We start from the raw sequence: 18,499 nt of genomic DNA on the forward strand, positions 1-18,499 counted from the left end.
GTTAATTATCACTATAATATTTCTTTTCAACTTTATGTAACGAACCGAGTGTAAATCTTATGAAAAATGTTTAGATAGGAAATAAAAAGTGATTAAGGATAATGAGAAGTCGTCAATCGGATTGTCCTTGGTATAAAGATGATTTAATATTTATCCACTATTTTCTACTTCAGAAAATGCTTGTACAAGTCAGTTATATGACATTTGTTGTCCATTTATTTGATTTGTTTGAGCTTTTCATTTTGCCATGTTATTATACTTTTTTTTTACATTTTTTTTTATTCGAGCGTCATTGGTGAGTCTTTGTAGACGAAAGCGTAACTGGCACAAATAGGAATTTCAATTCTGATTTCTATGATGAGTGTATTACTTGTAATCTGTTGTGTATTCTATATTTGAAAGTCAATGATCGTGGAAACCTCAAATCATGATCATATGAAAAACATTTACGCCAGTAAACCCAAAATGATCTACAGAAAATTTTGCCTGGGGGAGTTGAAACATTATCAATTTAAGTTTATTAATTTTTCATCGTAAAATCGATTGTTTAAAAATAAAACTGTATATTCATACTTGAATATAAAAGGTTATAAAAAAGATCACATAGTTTATATTTCAACCTTCGTTGGTTCGTTACGTTTTTTGTTAATGATTATACAAAAAAGAAATTCAAAGGTGAAATATTAAAAATACCAAACTCCAAGGAAAATTCATAAAAGAAAGTCATTTATTAAAAAGCAAAACCACAAGCTCAAACATACCCTCACATTGAAAACAACTGTCATATTGCTCACATGGTGAAAGTATTTGCTTATGTTATAAATAGTAGATTGAACATGTTTTAAAATAGCTTAACCTCTCACCTGTATGACAGTTCCATAGAACCGCGTTATATTGACAGCAACGTGTGACCAAAACAAACAAACGTATAAGGTAAAAATGACCAAAACATACATTTTTTTTTAGGTATATAGTAGTGTTACAATCTTAATCACAATGAAAACAAACGGACTGTAGCAACAAACACCCCACCCCCAAAAATAAAACAAAATAAAAACAAAACAGAAAAAAACCAAATGGCATACACAAACTGTAGAGACAAAGTGCATTGGCAAACATGAAAGACAAGAATACAAACTTGTCTATAGCACAATAACACAATGCCTAAATACCGATCCACGCCAAAAATGTATTGCCAAAAATAAACTTAACAGTAATAGTTAAAAATATCCAGGAAAATATAAAAGTAAAGAATGCACTTAATCAATATGATAAATAATGTATTAATTGTAAAGTTTTATCAACAAGATATTGGTAATTTTAGATGAACTTTTTTTTCAGAAAAAAGGACGACATACTTTTTGGCATAGCACAGGTTTATTAACTGTCTGCTCGGACACTAGTAACGTTTGATAAAACCTAAGGAGCAGCTGCATGAGCTGCAGGCTCTTAAATATCGAATGAGTTGAAAAATACAAAATCCCCTTTGCAGGTTGAATTTGGTTTTTTTTTGCTGCTATAGAGGGGAACATTTTTAATCTCAAAAATGAAATAGTCTCCTTTGTCATATATTCTAGTACTTTGGTAACCGCTTATGCCAAATTCAACGTGTGAGTCTAAAATTGACACTGAAGAAATTGTTGTTGTATGTATATTTTCAAGTTCTTGGGGATATATAATGGAACCTAATTAAATAAGTTGGGAATGTTAATGGTGAGAACATCTTCAATATATATGAATGTCGAATTATATTATATGGCTATTAAGATCTTCTTGTTTTAATTGTAGCAAATAAATTGTCTGACAGTTTTACAAGTACAGTATCTAGAGAAATTTGATTCATATGAGATAAGAGGAGGTCAGCAAGGAAAGGCACATAGTTTGTTTACATAGGAATGCCGACAATGTTTTGAAAAAGTGCAAATTTAACAAATATTTGTCATTGATATTGAAAAGAATTGTGGATGATTTCGTTAAGCGGTTGTGTTATTACCCACTTTACCAACATGTTGCAAAAAAACAAACCCCGAATAAAACTAGCGTGGATATAATATAACTAAAAGTAACAATACTAGTCAATAATGATTAAAATCAGCATCAATTATTTGGTAAACCATTGAAAACTTTGTTTTTGTGTTTATTCTAATATAGATATCTATTTTGTGTCTTTTTCCTATGATGCAGATGTTGACATAATTGATGACGATATAACGAAGAATTGTATTTCTGCACAATGTACAGTGAATGGTACCATCTTAAAAGCGGATAATTGCAGCTTAAAAAAAATCGCATATTGTCGTGAGTAACGTGTTTAATTTAGTTTTAAAGTGCTTTTAGATTCTTTTTAAATTTGGTCTGATAAAATATAAATACATTTCATTATTTTACAAGTGTCACTTAATTATGGAAATTGTATTGAGACATGTTGAAATAAATGTACAACAGGTACATGGGATAAGTGAGTCATGTTATCTCAAATGTTACAGATGAAACATGAAACATTTGAGTAAGTGCACAACAATTTATAGGTCCATGACAGTCAGAATCTTTTACAGAAATAATACCCGTTTAAAGTAAATTCGAAATAAGATAGTTGTGCAAGATGAAATATTACTTTTACAGGGAATACTTATGAAAACTGTATATGTTTCGAAATACTGAGGATTTTCTGAGCCAAGACAATTTCATCTTGCTTGTAATTCTAATACTCTTATGACTGTTTGGTCTTTAAAGCTGTATAGCTGCGTACTTTATTTGACCTTCACGAGTTTGGTTTGATATTTCTGTGTTTTTTTAGATCTCGCTGATGAGTATTTCGCAGACAAAAAACACGTCTGGCGTGAACATTTTAAAGTCTAGTATCTTGATTCTATTTATAAAAAAACTTTATTGTAGTGAAAATAAGTAATTCTTAACTTAAATAGTAAATTTAATCTCAATTGCTGCGGTGATTAGTTTTAGTCTTCGTGATTGCCTAAATATTCTATCAAAAATGACCTGTATTGTTTATCATTAATGATTCTTCAAAACTAAGACACAAATATAACTGTAGATAGCATCAGAAGTCAGATCTTTTTCTTATCAGTTAAATTTACGATATGCTATAAAGATACTGTCCTCTCACCAAACAATGTACATATTGGTGAATATGTTAATAGCAACTATCCCATCGAATTTGATAAAAAGGATACGACCGAATACGTTAAATCTGCCTTTTATCTTTACATTGTAAATTAACAAGGATTGGGTTCGTAATGCTCAGTTTTGTTTAGTGTTGATTAACATGTTTGTACCTTCGTGGTGTTGAATTTTTCATCGTATTTTGTTTTTAATCCAAAATATAAATTTGAATGTTACCTTGATATACTTCCCTTTTGAGCTCACCTGGCCCGAAGGGCCAAGCGAGCTTTTCTCATCACTATGCGTCTGTTCTCCGTCGTCGTCGTCGTCGTCTGTTAACTTCTACAAAAATATTCTTCTCTGAAACTACTGGGCCAAATTTTACCAAACTTGGCCACAATCATCATTAGGGTATCTTGTTTAAAAAATGTGTCCGATGACCCGGCCAACAAACCAAGATAGCCGCGATCGCTAAAAATAGAGCATAGGGGTAAAATGTAGATGTTGGATTATATCTCTAAAACTAAAGCATTTAGAGCAAATCTGACTGGGTAAAATTGTTTATCCGGTCAAGATCTATCTGCCCTGAAATTTTCAGACCAATCAGGCAGCCCGTTGTTGGGTTGCTGCTCTTGAATTGGTAATTTTTAAGAAAATTTGGCAGCTTTTGGTTATTATCTTGAATATTATTATAAATACAGATAAACTGTAAATAGCAATAATGTACAGCAAAGTAAGACCTACAAATAGGTCAACATGATCAAAATGCTCAATTGACCCCTTAAGGAGTTATTATCCTTTATAGTCAATATATAAAAATTTTCTTAAATTTTGTAAATTTTTGTAAATTTTTACAAAATATTTTCCACTGTAACTACTGGGCCGAGTTCATTATAGATAGAGATAATTATAAGCAGCGAGAATATTCAGTATAATAAGATCTACAAACACATCAGCATCACCAAAACACAATTTAGTCATTAATCCATCTGTGTCCTTTGTTTAATATGCACAATGACCAAGGTGAGCGACACAGGCTCTTTAGAGCCTCTAGTTAGCATAGGAATAATGCATGCACTCCACTGTATCATTGCATTGTTAATGTGAATAAATTAAATAACGCAATATAAGAAGTCGCCCACTTCGGCAAAGTTGTTCGCTGTCGAAACTTTTCGAAAATACTCAGGAAAACACTATCCATGATCCCTCTAGAACAATTTGCCGATGGGTTCAAGGAAGATGTGATCCATAGGAGGGACACTAATTATGCGATGTAACATCCGATTCCCGCAATTTAGAAAGGCACAGCTGTTTTAAGTAGTGGATATTTTTTGACTGGATCTATAGTAAATAATGTGGCGTCTACGGCTGGCAAAGTATGCTTTAAATTTTTTTTTCGATTTTGATGTCAATTCTGAAAGATCTAGTGCTATTTTCCGTCGTGCTATCAGTGTCGCTTTTGTCGTTTGCCATTTCCTTATTCTAATTATAATATCAAATGTTAGCGATAGTCAAAATCTCGTGAATGTATTAAAAAAAATCATATCAACAAACAAAAACTGAGGCGATGTTATAAACTTCATATTGAAACCGTTTACGTCGTCAATGTAAGCGTCGTCTACAATGCGTACGTCACCCGTCATTCGAATTCTTATCTTATCACCTTAAACTGGGGAAATTGACACCATCGATTACGTTACAAAAGATGATATTGAAATTAAAATGTGATTTCGTGAATACATATAACAGTGGAGTTGAGACCCTAACAAAGAGTATCTGTAAATTAATAGGTGATTGTGACCGTAAACTCATTGAATGTGTACTATCTTCAATCTTCTGCATACACATATAAATAAGACGACGTGTTATGACTCCCAAAAACAACAACTATCAACTAGAGACCAACAGTTCTTAAAAAAGTCACATTACAGTCCCAAAAATGAAAAAAAAAAAACAATACCGCAAGTTAACGATAAAGCCAAAATGACTAAATCAGACCATTTGAAACGAGAAAACTAATGTCCTGATATAAGAATAAAACAATAAATGAACCACAAATTTAATAACCACAATAAAAGAAAATCACAGATTTCTAGACTTCTAACTTGGGACACGCACTCACAGAAGATGAATCTGGGAGAAAAGGTTATTTTAAGGGGCAAAAATTCATCTAACCAGGCAATCTTATGACTTGTAGGTGCTACATAAATGTTATGTTTGCTTTGCGTGTATTGTTTTTGTGTCATGGATAGATACCGCACATCTTTTTTTTTATATTGGAATGGAGGAGAACTCAGAAGAACTAAGCTAAAACTAGTCAATATTTATCTCTACCGAACTCAAAATAAGGACTAGAGTAAACATTACCACATATAAGATAAATGACATATTCGTGTCTTAGTTGAACAGCTATTATAAAATTTTAATATTTTGTAGAGAAAGGAGGTTCTACGTTCACCGATGCCGAGATGGATACACAAGCCAACAGTGAAAAAAAGTGTAATGCCGAAGGAAAAAAAGATCATTTGATTTCAAATCAAATATGTTCATCATTTTCTACCGGCAATAGTAGTCAAGAATTTTGGACGGGAATACAACGATACAAATACACTGAAAGTTTAACAGGTACTTTGTTGTACAAGAACTACTAAAATTTTTACAGATATTGCTTTTGATGTCAGTTTATTGTAGATTTTTTGAAAATTTCTCTTGTATCTTTCACTCTCTTTACTGATTCTTTTGTCAACTCAAAAATGGTTTGAAAGACCGTACCTGATATTGATACTCATCAACCATAATAATTACTATGTATTATTATGAACAGCAGTTTGTACTTAATGTTCACGTTCTTGTATAGTTCAACATGATTGCAGTTTATCGAAATGCAAGTTTAATTTCAAAACTTTATGTAAAGGTTTTCTAAACGAGTGGTGTGAATAATCATGCGAAATGAATTTAATTTTGTCCACTCGTTAACATACTCAACTACAAAGGATTGTTTTTGTCAAGTTTTATTTTTATAAAATCAATCATTTTCATTATGTTCTACTCATATTTTAGTAAAAGAAATTTAAAACGGTCTTGAGCTTTTATATCTCAGTGTAGTGTGTATCAAATCAAAATTTCTGTTGTATTTTAGTCTCATGTGTAGATTTGTTCAAAAATCGATTTTAAAGATATATATAGAGTATGCATCGAATGTAAGATTTTGTCTTTTCAAGGCCCAAACGGATTGTGTTTAACATGTATCATTAGTAAAAATTAGAGAAATACCAGTCCATTTTTAAAAGGATGAAATTCATATTTCATATCTTTTCAATTCATTAATATTATCATAAAATCGTTTTGCCGGCAGTTTGTTTAAATTTAGTAATCTACAATATACAAAATTGGTAAATCAGTACCGTCATACATTTATGTAAAAAATTATGCATATATGTCTATTAACAGATATAAAAAACTGCGTATACGTAAGATGTGAAAATGGTAATGTACCTGTTGAAAATACTGGAGACTGCGGACAACAGATTGAGGGGTTTGCCTGTTTTTTTAATGGAACATCTACTACTGTCAATACAGGTAAAAAAAAACTCATCATAGATACCAGGACTGAATTTTGTATATACGCCAGACGCGCGTTTCGTCTACAAAAGACTCATCAGTGACGCTCGAATCCAAAAAAGTTAATATATAAAAAGGCCAAATATAGTACGAAGTTGAAGAGCATTAAAGACCATAATTTCTAAAAGTAATGCCAAATACAGCTAAGATAATCTATTTCTAAGGTAGAAAAGCCTTAGTTTTTCAAAAATTTTAAAATTTGTAAACAGTTAATTTATAAATATAACCATATCAATGATAATTCATTTCAGCACAAAAAGTGCTGACTACTGGGCTGATGATATCCTCGGGGAATATATTGTAAATGCAATACAAACATTTACATAAAAATCCTTAACAGGTAAATAAGAAATTTATGAGACGAACATGTGTTTTCTCTGTAACCCATTTTGGAGATGCTACACGGGAAGATGTATGCCCTGCAGTGAAACATTTCGAATAAAACATGATTGATTATAATTATTGGCATCTATGAAATAGAAGATATCCACACAATTTTGCTTGACACTTACCTCAGTCGTATTTGGCACAACTTTTTAGAATATTGGGTCCTCAATTTGAAACTATTATAATCTGAGTGTCACTGATGAGTCTATATAGACCAAACGCGCGTCTGGCGTATTAACTTACAATACTGGTACCTTTGATAACTATTTACATCACTGGATGCCAATGCTGGTGGACGTTTTGTCACCGAGGGTATCACCAGCCCAGTAGTACTTCGGTATTGACATGGATATCAATTATATGGTCATTTTAATAAATTTCCTGTTGACAAACTTTTAAATTTAAAAAAAAACTTTTAGAAATTTTTGGGGCTCAATGCTCTTCATTTGTACTTGTTTGGCTATGTAACCATTTTGATCTGAGCGTTACTGATGAGTCTATGTGGACGAAACGCGCGTCTGGGGCATTCAATTATAATCCTGGTACCTTTGATAACTATTTAGATAATTTTGATATTCTATCAAAATAGTCTTGAAACTTTTTATTCTTCAGTTATGAAGTATTAAATATTACTTTTCAATTTAAGTTATATTTAAATCACTTATCGTGATAAAATGAAACTGTACAGTAACTTAAAGACAGGTGATATAAACCATACAAGTAAATGTTCTACGCACCCATCTATCATATGCTTAATCAGATACTATTCGAAAGCATATTATTTATATCATCTTTTATGGCCGTTTAATAATCTCCGTCAAATCAAGATCAAAGGTCAATATCTTTTTTTTTTCAAAATTTCGTTTAGATTATAAAAAACTGCATGAAAATATGAAAAACTTTTAGAACAGGAATTAACATTCACTTTTCCATGAATATTCAAAAGCACTTCAAACTAAAAAGATCAAAATCACAATTACACAGAAATTCCTGTGCAAATGATTAAAATGAGCTAAAAGCAAAATGCTGGTATCAGGCTTACTATTACAAAATTCAACAGGTTTTTAATATTCAATAAAGCTTACTACTTCAAATTGTTACATGAATTTGTAATTTAAAAGTTGATAGTGCTTTCATTCAGATTTGGAACGAGATAATTTATTATATCAATTTTAGCACTTTATAAACTAAAACGGTGGTAAAATTATTGCTGGTTCGTTGATAGTCTTTAAAAAATGATAAAGTATCCCAAAATCCTAGAGACCCATTTCGCCATCGGTTAAGGAGCAAGGTCATGTGTGAATTTCAACATAAGTTCAAAAACGAAAAATGAGTAAGACATCGTAAAGTACGTAATTATGTGTATTAACAGTATATTTTCTTAATACAATGACTGTGGGTTTTTTTCTTTCGTTTAGTTTCTTTACAGTAGATATTGACATACGTTTTGAACTTGTTTACAAGATTGTGTAAGAATGTTTTTCTAAATATTAGTTGAACCTTTCAGAGCAACCAAGTCCAGAAAGTTCGTTAGAATCCACTCTCATTAGTTCAACGGAGCCTATTTTGCTACATGTAGAATCAACCAGCAAAAACTTCGTGGGGTCATCACTAAACACCAGATCAACTGAAGCTAATAATATATCAACCACATCAAATAACACAGCAGACAAAAACAAAACAGAAACAGCCCATAGTAAAAGTAAAAGTGTATACAGTACAACAACCTGGAATTCATATTCTAGAAGTCACAATATGAACACAGGTATGTGTATGCTAACTGTAGGTATCTTGTCAATTAAATGCTCTACTTCAATATTGGTCCTTTAAATATTAGATTGTCTACTGTTTTTCACAGTCCGAGTAGATTTTTAATGAATTTTGGTAAAAGTTCACACATGAATTTCAGATTTTAGCTTTGTCCTAGAAATATAGCCTATACCGTTCCTGTCAAACCTATGAAGGCAGACATAAGTTTAAGTTAATATATTCAAAATTGTTCCATAGCAAACTATGGTCTATTTGAGTTAGGCCATGATAATTGTTTAGCAAGTGATTTGGCTAGAACTGACCTTGACCCTAATTATACTATAGTGTTTAGATGTGACTGCAATAGGATTCTTATTAAAAATATCATGTTGGCTTTAGACTTGTAATTCTGCGTTGTCAAGATTCAATTTCCTTCTTTTGACGTCTTCCAACAAGCGTCCTTACTACTATTCAATATTAATTTACGTACATTGATTCTTGTCGACATCATAAGTGTCTTCTTTTCTCTTTTTAAACGAAACTTCCATCCTGGATTTTTTGTTTTTTTTTTTTGTTGTTAAGCTTGAATAAAATCACATTTTTTTTATTAGACACAGATCTAGAGTAAACGCCCATTTTCTCGGGTAGACATTAGAAATTTCCATTTGAACCGCGTTAACGTAATTATAGTAAACGCACACAATGAAGATAACTTACGAAATATGTGCACGTGGCGTTTACTTGCGTTTACTTCATGTAATGCTTGGTCTGCATCAAACTGTAGGTACAAAATTTAGGATCGAGTAACCCTAAACGAGTCTTAAATTTTAATCCAATTTCAGTAGCATCTTCTTAATCTAGAAATTGAAAAAAACAATGAAGATTTCGGCTTTTGATATAAATTAAAGGGGGCATGATTTTTTTTTTTTTTTAATTTTAAAGGTAAAAATCAAGGCATTTTTAACTAAACAATGTTGATTGATTAAACAAATACTCATCCTATGCATTTTAACTATTTAATTTTCAACGGGGAATCGTCCATGTAGGTAATGCTTAAAACTTTAATGTAACGTAATCATAGTCCGATAATTGGTTTTATTGAAACCGTCATTCCTTAAAATGTTTTTGTAATTAAAGTTCTTTTATAGTATACTGCAATCCGTGAAAGTCTGTTATTGTCATTGTCAAGAATTAGATATTTTCCTATATATCTAAATCTCAACATATTTGTATAAGGGTGATGTCATAGCACACAGATAACGATCATATTAGAAGACTGTTATTTTTAGAAATTAGACGGGTTTGATTGATGTCCACGCTATGTGAGAATATTGTATCAAATTATTTTAACTGCAAAACAAACAATATCTGCAAACTTTTTTTAAACAGTGAAAGTTACAATAGGTTTAAAACAGATATGTTTGGGATAGTTTTTCAGCGTATTGTAAATTATACCATAATCGTTTGTTGTAGATGGAGAGTATGTCTTTCTCATGACATGATAAGCTTGGCATAAATAGATCATTTGTACAAATTCCGGCATGACGTATAACGGTCCAATTTTTCATAGAATGTAGAACAAACGTAGATGCAACCCTTTCGTAGTGGAATAAAAAAATCACTGAAACGTCATTTTGGTTAAAATCTGACCGTTCGTAACATATGAAAATCATTCAAAACAAGAATTTTCATATATTGTCAACACCTGATTTACCTTTCAGAAAAATCAAGTCCAAACAGTTCGTTTTTACCAACTCTCGTTACTTCACCCGAGCCCATTCCATTACATTTTGAATCAACTAGTGAAAAATTGGAATCATTTACTGACGAAGCAAGCACAACTTCAACTTCAACTGACATTATTGAGTCGTCAACCACAGCAGATACAACAGTATTTACTGAAAATAAAAATATCAACAGAAAAACAACATGGAATTCATATTCTACAAGTTCAACTTTGAATACAGGTACTTGTATACTAAATTAAGGCGCATGCAAATCTAATATTAAACTAGAATATTCTCATTGGTCTAATTTAAATCAGTCTTTCGACAGTTTTCAACGTCAGAGCAGATTTGCAATCAACTTTTGTAAAAATAAAAATAAAAGAATTACTGATTTATCATACCTCTTGAAATAATGATACACTGTTAACGAGGCAGGTAATTACGGTGATAACATGTGCGTCTCGTAAAAGCAAACGTATGTTTTGTACATGAACCTTAAAGCTCGGTATATAAAGATTATTTGTTCAACAACCGGCTCGAGGCCACTTCTGATCACATTCAATCATAGAAGGTATCACAAGCCTAGAAGTTAACACATCTGTACTGGCATTATTCATAACTGAAACAGCATTTTTTGTCGTTTATAAGATATGAAAAGCATTCGAACCGAATAGGTATTTTCAATCTTTTGTAAAATACGATCCAATAATATTTCCATATGATTCTTTCAATTGTAGTTGTAATTAAGTTTTATTCTATTTAGAAAATTATATTTCTATTGTATGGTTTCTACAACACTTGCTGGTCGTATTTAGAAAAAAAACCGCGCATCTTATGTTTCTAATTATACACCAGATATCTTTGGTAATATGTTTCTGTAAACATATTAGTCATTATGAGATGCAGTAAAGTTGCCAATGAGTCCATAAAGTATATAGTCCAAACAACAAGTCGCTTATATCTACGAAAGACAGAAAATGCCATGACATTGTTAGATTGATCCTATCCACACCTATCAATCCAACTATCCTACTTCAGTGCTATAACCCCTCTTACACTTCTCAAGTTAGATCTAATAGCATCGTTCATATGTTTCGGCAACATGACAAAGTCAAAAATGCGAATTTTGAATTATATATTATATAGTCGTATGTTATATGATTGCATTACAATGGTTAACTTTACGACTTTTCAAACACAAAATCACTGACAGAGTTGGTGTCTTTGCTGAGTCAAAATGATAAAGATATTACTTCGCGCTTTTTGCATGATTAAGTTTAATTACATGATTTGTATAGTGAACAAATGTTAAGACATAATTTGTTTTCTTTAATGTTTAAATATTTTTTAAGGAAACCTTTAGAAAAGCCGGGTTTTAAAATTTCGTTTTTACCAACTCTTGTTTGTTTTTTACATATAGAATCAACTAGTGAAATATCAGAATACTCCTCTGAAGATGCAAGCAAAACCTCAGAGAGTTCGTCGCAAAACACCACATCAATTAAAACTAACAATATTGATAAGTCAACATTAGCATATAATACAACAGTAACAAACAAACCAGAAACGAACCATAGTGCAAGTGAAATTATTTACAGTAAAACAACCTGGAAATCATATACAAGACGTCATACTTCAAAGACAGGTATGTGTACATGTATATAAAATGAAGGTACATGCATGTTACTGTCATGCCCAATATAAATATTAACATTGATCCAATTTATTTCAGACTGGTATTAGTTTCGCTTTTTTTGCAGATTTGCAATGAAATTTGGTAAAACTTAAAAAAAAACAAATCCCAAATCTTGCCTACGTGCACGCGAAATACATGTATGTTTAGCATATAAAAGTCTGTCGTCTGGAGATGATTTCTGTACAACTATTGTATTGACTGTCACTTCTAGTCTGATTGCGTCATCGGCAGTTTCCATACCTAATTGTCAATTTTTGTCTGTGCTAGTTTCACTAAATACTAAAACAGCATTTTATAGGGTAAACATTACCGTTCATTAAGTATAAAAATAGCTAAAAAAATGATATAAAAAATAGATGTTACCTCTGTTATCAATCAAAACATGACTAGTTCGTTTTTTTTATCCTGGTCAGTATACAAAAAACGTACTATCATGTTTATGTCGTCAAATTGGATTGTTTTCATTTATTAAGTTTATTTTGTTTGATCATTATAACGAAATTTCAATGGGTCATACCGTCAATTCAAACTGACCGCTTAATATAGTGAAGGATATGATACGAAAATCTCTGGTAAATTGTGATCAATTCTAATATGACGACTTATATATCTACCTTTAGTTAAAACGCAGTAATACACAAAGACGGCTGTTCCGGATTACGACCAACTTATTTATACTGCCAGATATTTTTAATTTTCTACATCAAAACCCCTAATTTACGTAGACCAAAATTCAGATATAAAGAAATAATCATTGAATTATATAATAATACTAATATTATCAAAATTGGGTATAACGGAACAGTCAAAACAGTATCACATGTATAGGGCTTACACGGTTAACAAAATTACCGAATTTTTACTATAAGAGTCAAAATAATTCATGGCAGCTGTACATTTGTTTACATTTAACCATAGGTTGGGCATTTATATTCGATTAGTTTACCCTGAGCGTTAGCTACGGCTACCATTAATTATTTCTTAATCAATCACTTTTGCAAACTTCAATAAGGAATATAAATGTGTCCAACCAACGTAACAATCCTTATTTAGGATACATATTTTTGTACAATAATATCAAGTATGTTTGAAAAGTGTAAAAAGAAAAATATATTAAACTCATTCGTCAGTTGTAATCATTAGATTAGAACAAAACATTCTTCTTAAAATAGAGAAAATGCATGAACGTTCGCAAAACACTAAATTGAACAATGTATATAAACGTGTACAAACGATAGTATTGCACATAGTAACCATGATAAACCAACGTTCGTGTACGTGTATTTTCAAACGAAACCGAAACGATGAAATTCCACAATATTTGTTAAATGCTTTACGAAGCATGCCCTGTCTCCAATTTTAATGACTGAGTGTAAAATATAACGATTTAGTTCTAGCCATATGTAATGGCTTCTTATCTATTATTTTCAGATTATTAAATGGCATTTTTATATCTCATGTATTATCAACCCTAGGTTCCATATCAGTCCAAGAGTCGCATGGCTCGAGGGCTTATATGGACCGAGGGCTGATAATACATGCGATATTAAAAATGACATGTTATGATCTTTTTATCATATGCTTCAACAATGGAGAAAAATAAAAGATTAATATATTGATCCTTTTACGTGGTTCTCAGTTAGATGTTCAAAGAGTGAAAAGTTCACGTACGTCGAACCCAAGATGTAGTAGATTAGATATGCAACCTGTCAATCATTATGATATGCCTCAGCAGAGAAGAAAACCAGCAGTTTGATGTATTTTAATATGGACGATAAAACAAATTCAATAATAAACCTAATATTCAAATGGAAAAGTCAACATTTTAAAACTAACTTTCTAAATTATGTTTGAAACTTTCAAAAATGCATTTGTTTTATCATTTGTTTGTTGTTATTGTTTTTTTTTATTTTACACAATATATTTTCCAGTATCTAAATAATTGTTTTTTATCCTACTTCGTAAAGTTTTTCACTGAAAACGTACCATTGAGGTGTATTTTCCGGAATTTGCCAAGTATCACAGGAATCACCATGCGATAACGTTACAGAGAGGCATGTGATAAAAGTCGAAGCATGTGATAATCTTTTCATATCAGCCCGTTAATCACCAATTCAAAAAATATGGAATTTTCGTAAATTTAATGCTATCATTATACGGTAAAAATCATATGTTATTTAGTCTAGGTATATGATAATGTCTTTTATGCTCATTCCATTAAACAAAGGTTAAACTATCTGGTGTATTCGGGTACTGTTAGTTTGCTTATATCATCTTTGATTAATTAATCTTAGCCTATTTCGTTATCTCAAACATAGGGAATTCAATACTGCCAACCAGTGTTATATCAGAAACAACTTCTGACAAAGATCGAGTTAGTGCGTTTATGAACACCAGTTCTAAATTACCTATATTTAGTAATACTTACATGTCAAGCACAGCACATACCTCAGATCTGAATAATAAAAGTGGAACAGAGTTGAATGGACGTAAGAAGATATCCAGTACTGTCACCAGGCCTCAAAATGATTCAAGCAGTGATCAATTAAATACAGGTAAATCTTCTAAGAACCTGTCAATGGTATGTTCACCTTTTACATTTTTGAGCAATAAAGTTACTACTTTTAAGTTATGTAACATGTGTAACGCATACTGATATGATTTTGTTGTGACAAGTGAAGTGACTGCTGATAATTCATTATCAAGATGCTCAATTTCTTGATTTACAACACATGTTACGATTGGAGGACGTGTTTTTTAAACAAAGAACCAACATGCCTATTGTAACCAACTGGAATTCATTCTTATTAGGATACACTGTTACATATCCAAGGAAGAATAAAAAAAAAAAAAAGGCCAGCGCGGGGTTTTATTGGCAAAACGTACTTTATTTAGCCTTTTAACAGTTGTTGATTCCAGCGTCACTGATGAGTCTTTTTGAAGACGAAACCCGCGTCTGGCGTAAATATATAATTTCAATCCTGATGTCTATGATGAGTTCTCTTTAAACTTCACGGTCCCCTTATTAGGTGATGTTCTCTCACTATACATGTATCAGACTATTCAACGCATCTTTTCCACCAAACTTAAAAAACCTTGGATACAATAGATACAGTCAAGTTAGCCTCATATCTTAGATTATACCTACAAAATAATAATACGGTTCGGTTGTGAATAAATCTTTACGACACAAAAGATGATTTCAACTATTTAATGTTTTAATTGCAGATAATTTTCTAAAACATCGCTATATATCTGTACATAAACAGTATACATTTTGTTCTGGATGTTCCCCTTAAAAGATATTGTATACATTCTTTGGTCTATTGACTTATTTACAAAATTACAGATATTGAGCTCATTAGGTGTGAAAATCAGTTCGCTTGGTTTGATGTTTTTGGAGAGATGCTCCTGTTTGTTTGACCCTGGCTGACCGGACATTTAGCATGTGAACAATGACGTATGACTTTCTGTTTACTTGATAATTCTGCTTATTTGCTTTTCTATTTTTTCTTACTCAGGATTAATTGTTGGTATATCAGTTTCCATACTTTCTCTACTTGTTCTGATTATTGGTGTATTCGGCATTCGTCGACTAAGGTGAGTTAAATATATTATCTATTATACAATACATGTACATTGTATGTATTCGTCCGTTTTCTAAAAATTATGTTAAAACAATAAGGTGTGTCTTTAAAATTTCCATAAAAGTCTGGTTTTACGTTAAATTTATGTACACGCGATATTCGACCAATGCATGTTTACCTACAAAAATAAATGCAACAAGTTTTCTGTGTTAGTTCTTACGTTCGTATTAAAAAATGAAATATATCGACAGTGAAAAGACTAATATAATTGTATCTGACGACTAACAAAATTCAATATTATAAATGGAGGCAGCGTATAAATTAACAAAATACGGTTGAAATGAATTATCTCTTAAAATATTGTTCCGAGATATTCAATTATTTGTGTAAATGCCAGAAAGATAACGACACTTATACATAGGACAAACACCAAACATGAACCAGTAACTGTATGATAAACATTGCAAAAATTTACATACATGTATATGCATGTTTGAAAAAGAGACTTTTACGATACTGAATACCAGAAAGCGTTTAAAGTTAATTATCGATCGAGGTATTACACAATGCATTATGTAAACTAATTCTAGTTTTAATAAAGTGTATAATCTGGAAGTAAACAAAAAAAATATATCTTAATATTAAAAAGTGTTAGAATTTGTAAATAAATGATAATTGCTTGACATGCTTTCTTTTAGAAATCAACGTGCATGGAAAGAAAGTTCGTTGGACTTCTCGTCTCCAATAAATACTAAGAAAGAAACAAAAGTTATTGAAAATGATTCAACATATCCTGTGGTTTCTGCCAACGACGATGATAAATCATTTCGACCGACAGATACTACCTCAAATAGTAATACAAACAAACCTAACAATCCATACGCTGTTGTGGTGAAGAAAGCAGTTTCTAACAAATCTGATACCACATCAAACGGTAAGGAGACCAAATCTAATAACGCAGATGACCCATACGCTATTGTGGTAAAGATACCAGAGAAGAATCAGAACCAGGACGAACAGACATCTTTAGATATTCCCGACAGTACTTACGACAGCACGCACCAACCAAGATCCATAAGTGATAATGAATCTGGCAATATATCCGATACTTCCACAGGACATTGTGATGACTCCGATCCATCCTAAAACACACATTTAAGCAAAAGAAGAGAATAATGAATCAGACTATGATCATTTGTAAAGTTATTCCAAAACTTTCGATGTTGGCTTATTTAAGGGATTTTGTTATTTTGTAGAGAGTTGTGTCATTTACAATCATACCACATCTTTTTATTTATATGTTTAGCAATGCATTTTTGTAATTTATGTCAATGTAAATTGAACATTTGAAAAAATCAAAATAATCATAAGTTAATGGGAAATAATAATCATTCATTATGGGTATTTGTTTGCTATGCAGTTTGTATAAAAAATGTTATCAATCATTATTAATTTATTACGACATACAAATGTATTTTATAAAGCGTGTATAAATGTTAAATGCTTACAAAAAAAAACTATGATTAGTTATTCATAAAAACTAGCAACGAACATGACCTTATTAATGTTTTCGTATCGAGCGTCATTGTTGAGTCTTTCAAGACGTTTCGTCTGGCGTACACAATCTTAAACCTGGGATTCATGATGAGTTTACATATTATATCTATATTTTGTTTTTAAATTTCAGTCATATTATTTTGTGAACAGATTCTCGTTTTATCATTATGAGTGCATGTAGAGACAAATAAATGAACAAATTTGTACATTCGTTTCTTTACATATCAATAATCGCATGTGTTGTCAGAAGATCGATCTTTAGCATATACATAATATAGATAGATATAGATTTCATAAAATTATCAGCACTCATCAAACATTTTCCTAAAAAGGTATATTTGAAAATACAAGAATTGTAGATGAATAAGGGCAACACATTAAAAGCGATGCAAAAATTACGATATATTTTATAAATGACTGATGGGTTTATGCACAATTTAATCTGTTAAACTGTTAAACAAATGAATTTGATTTATGGTTTGGTAAAACAACGATAAGGTAAATAACATTTTATACGCAAACTGACCGTTATATAGAATATCTGCGTAACATATGACTACGGGTATGACCCACTTGTTGGAAACATAATCCCATTCTTTCGGTGGTCATATTTATGACATCGACTTATCATATGTATGTCCTTACTCTAGCAACATGAAGGATACCCAATTTGGAACAGGACATGATTATCCTTCTAGAGCACCTGAGTTAACACAAGGTTTTTGGTTGGGTTCGTGTTGCTCAGTTTTTTGATAGTTTTTTACTGTTTGTTCCATGTCAGAGTCCTTGACGTTTATTGTCTTTAGTTGTATCTTTATAGTTTGTGTTCGAGTGGAATAAGATGGTATTGTAAGACTTCAGTTGTCTCGAAATTCATTGCTTCTGCAGATTTATGTTCAGAGATATATATCGCTTTATATTTTGTAAATGTTTGTATATGTTGTCAAAAAACGGTATTTTGAATTCTAAATGTCTTTTTTTAATTTTCTGTTGTTGGGTTACTGTCAAATGAGACGTTTGACTTCACAGTTGTGTTTTGTCTTTTATACGATATG

The 18,499-nt window shown here is 31.2% G+C and overlaps 1 protein-coding gene across 1 annotated transcript; it reads left to right on the forward strand.

Moving 5' to 3' along the window:
- Positions 1 to 2,190: 2,190 nt before the first annotated feature.
- Positions 2,191 to 17,438, forward strand: LOC143053965 (uncharacterized). The gene is made up of 8 exons (XM_076226793.1): positions 2,191 to 2,298; positions 5,557 to 5,745; positions 6,571 to 6,699; positions 8,636 to 8,893; positions 12,025 to 12,249; positions 14,619 to 14,855; positions 15,822 to 15,900; positions 16,586 to 17,438. Exons 2-8 carry the CDS (start codon positions 5,589 to 5,591, stop codon positions 17,031 to 17,033), a joined length of 1,533 nt encoding a protein of 510 aa, XP_076082908.1. The 5' UTR covers positions 2,191 to 2,298; positions 5,557 to 5,588; the 3' UTR covers positions 17,034 to 17,438.
- The last annotated feature ends 1,061 nt before the right edge of the window (positions 17,439 to 18,499 follow it).

The sequence above is a fragment of the Mytilus galloprovincialis genome, chromosome 12, assembly GCF_965363235.1.
Source record: "Mytilus galloprovincialis chromosome 12, xbMytGall1.hap1.1, whole genome shotgun sequence".
Taxonomy (NCBI): domain Eukaryota; kingdom Metazoa; phylum Mollusca; class Bivalvia; order Mytilida; family Mytilidae; genus Mytilus; species Mytilus galloprovincialis.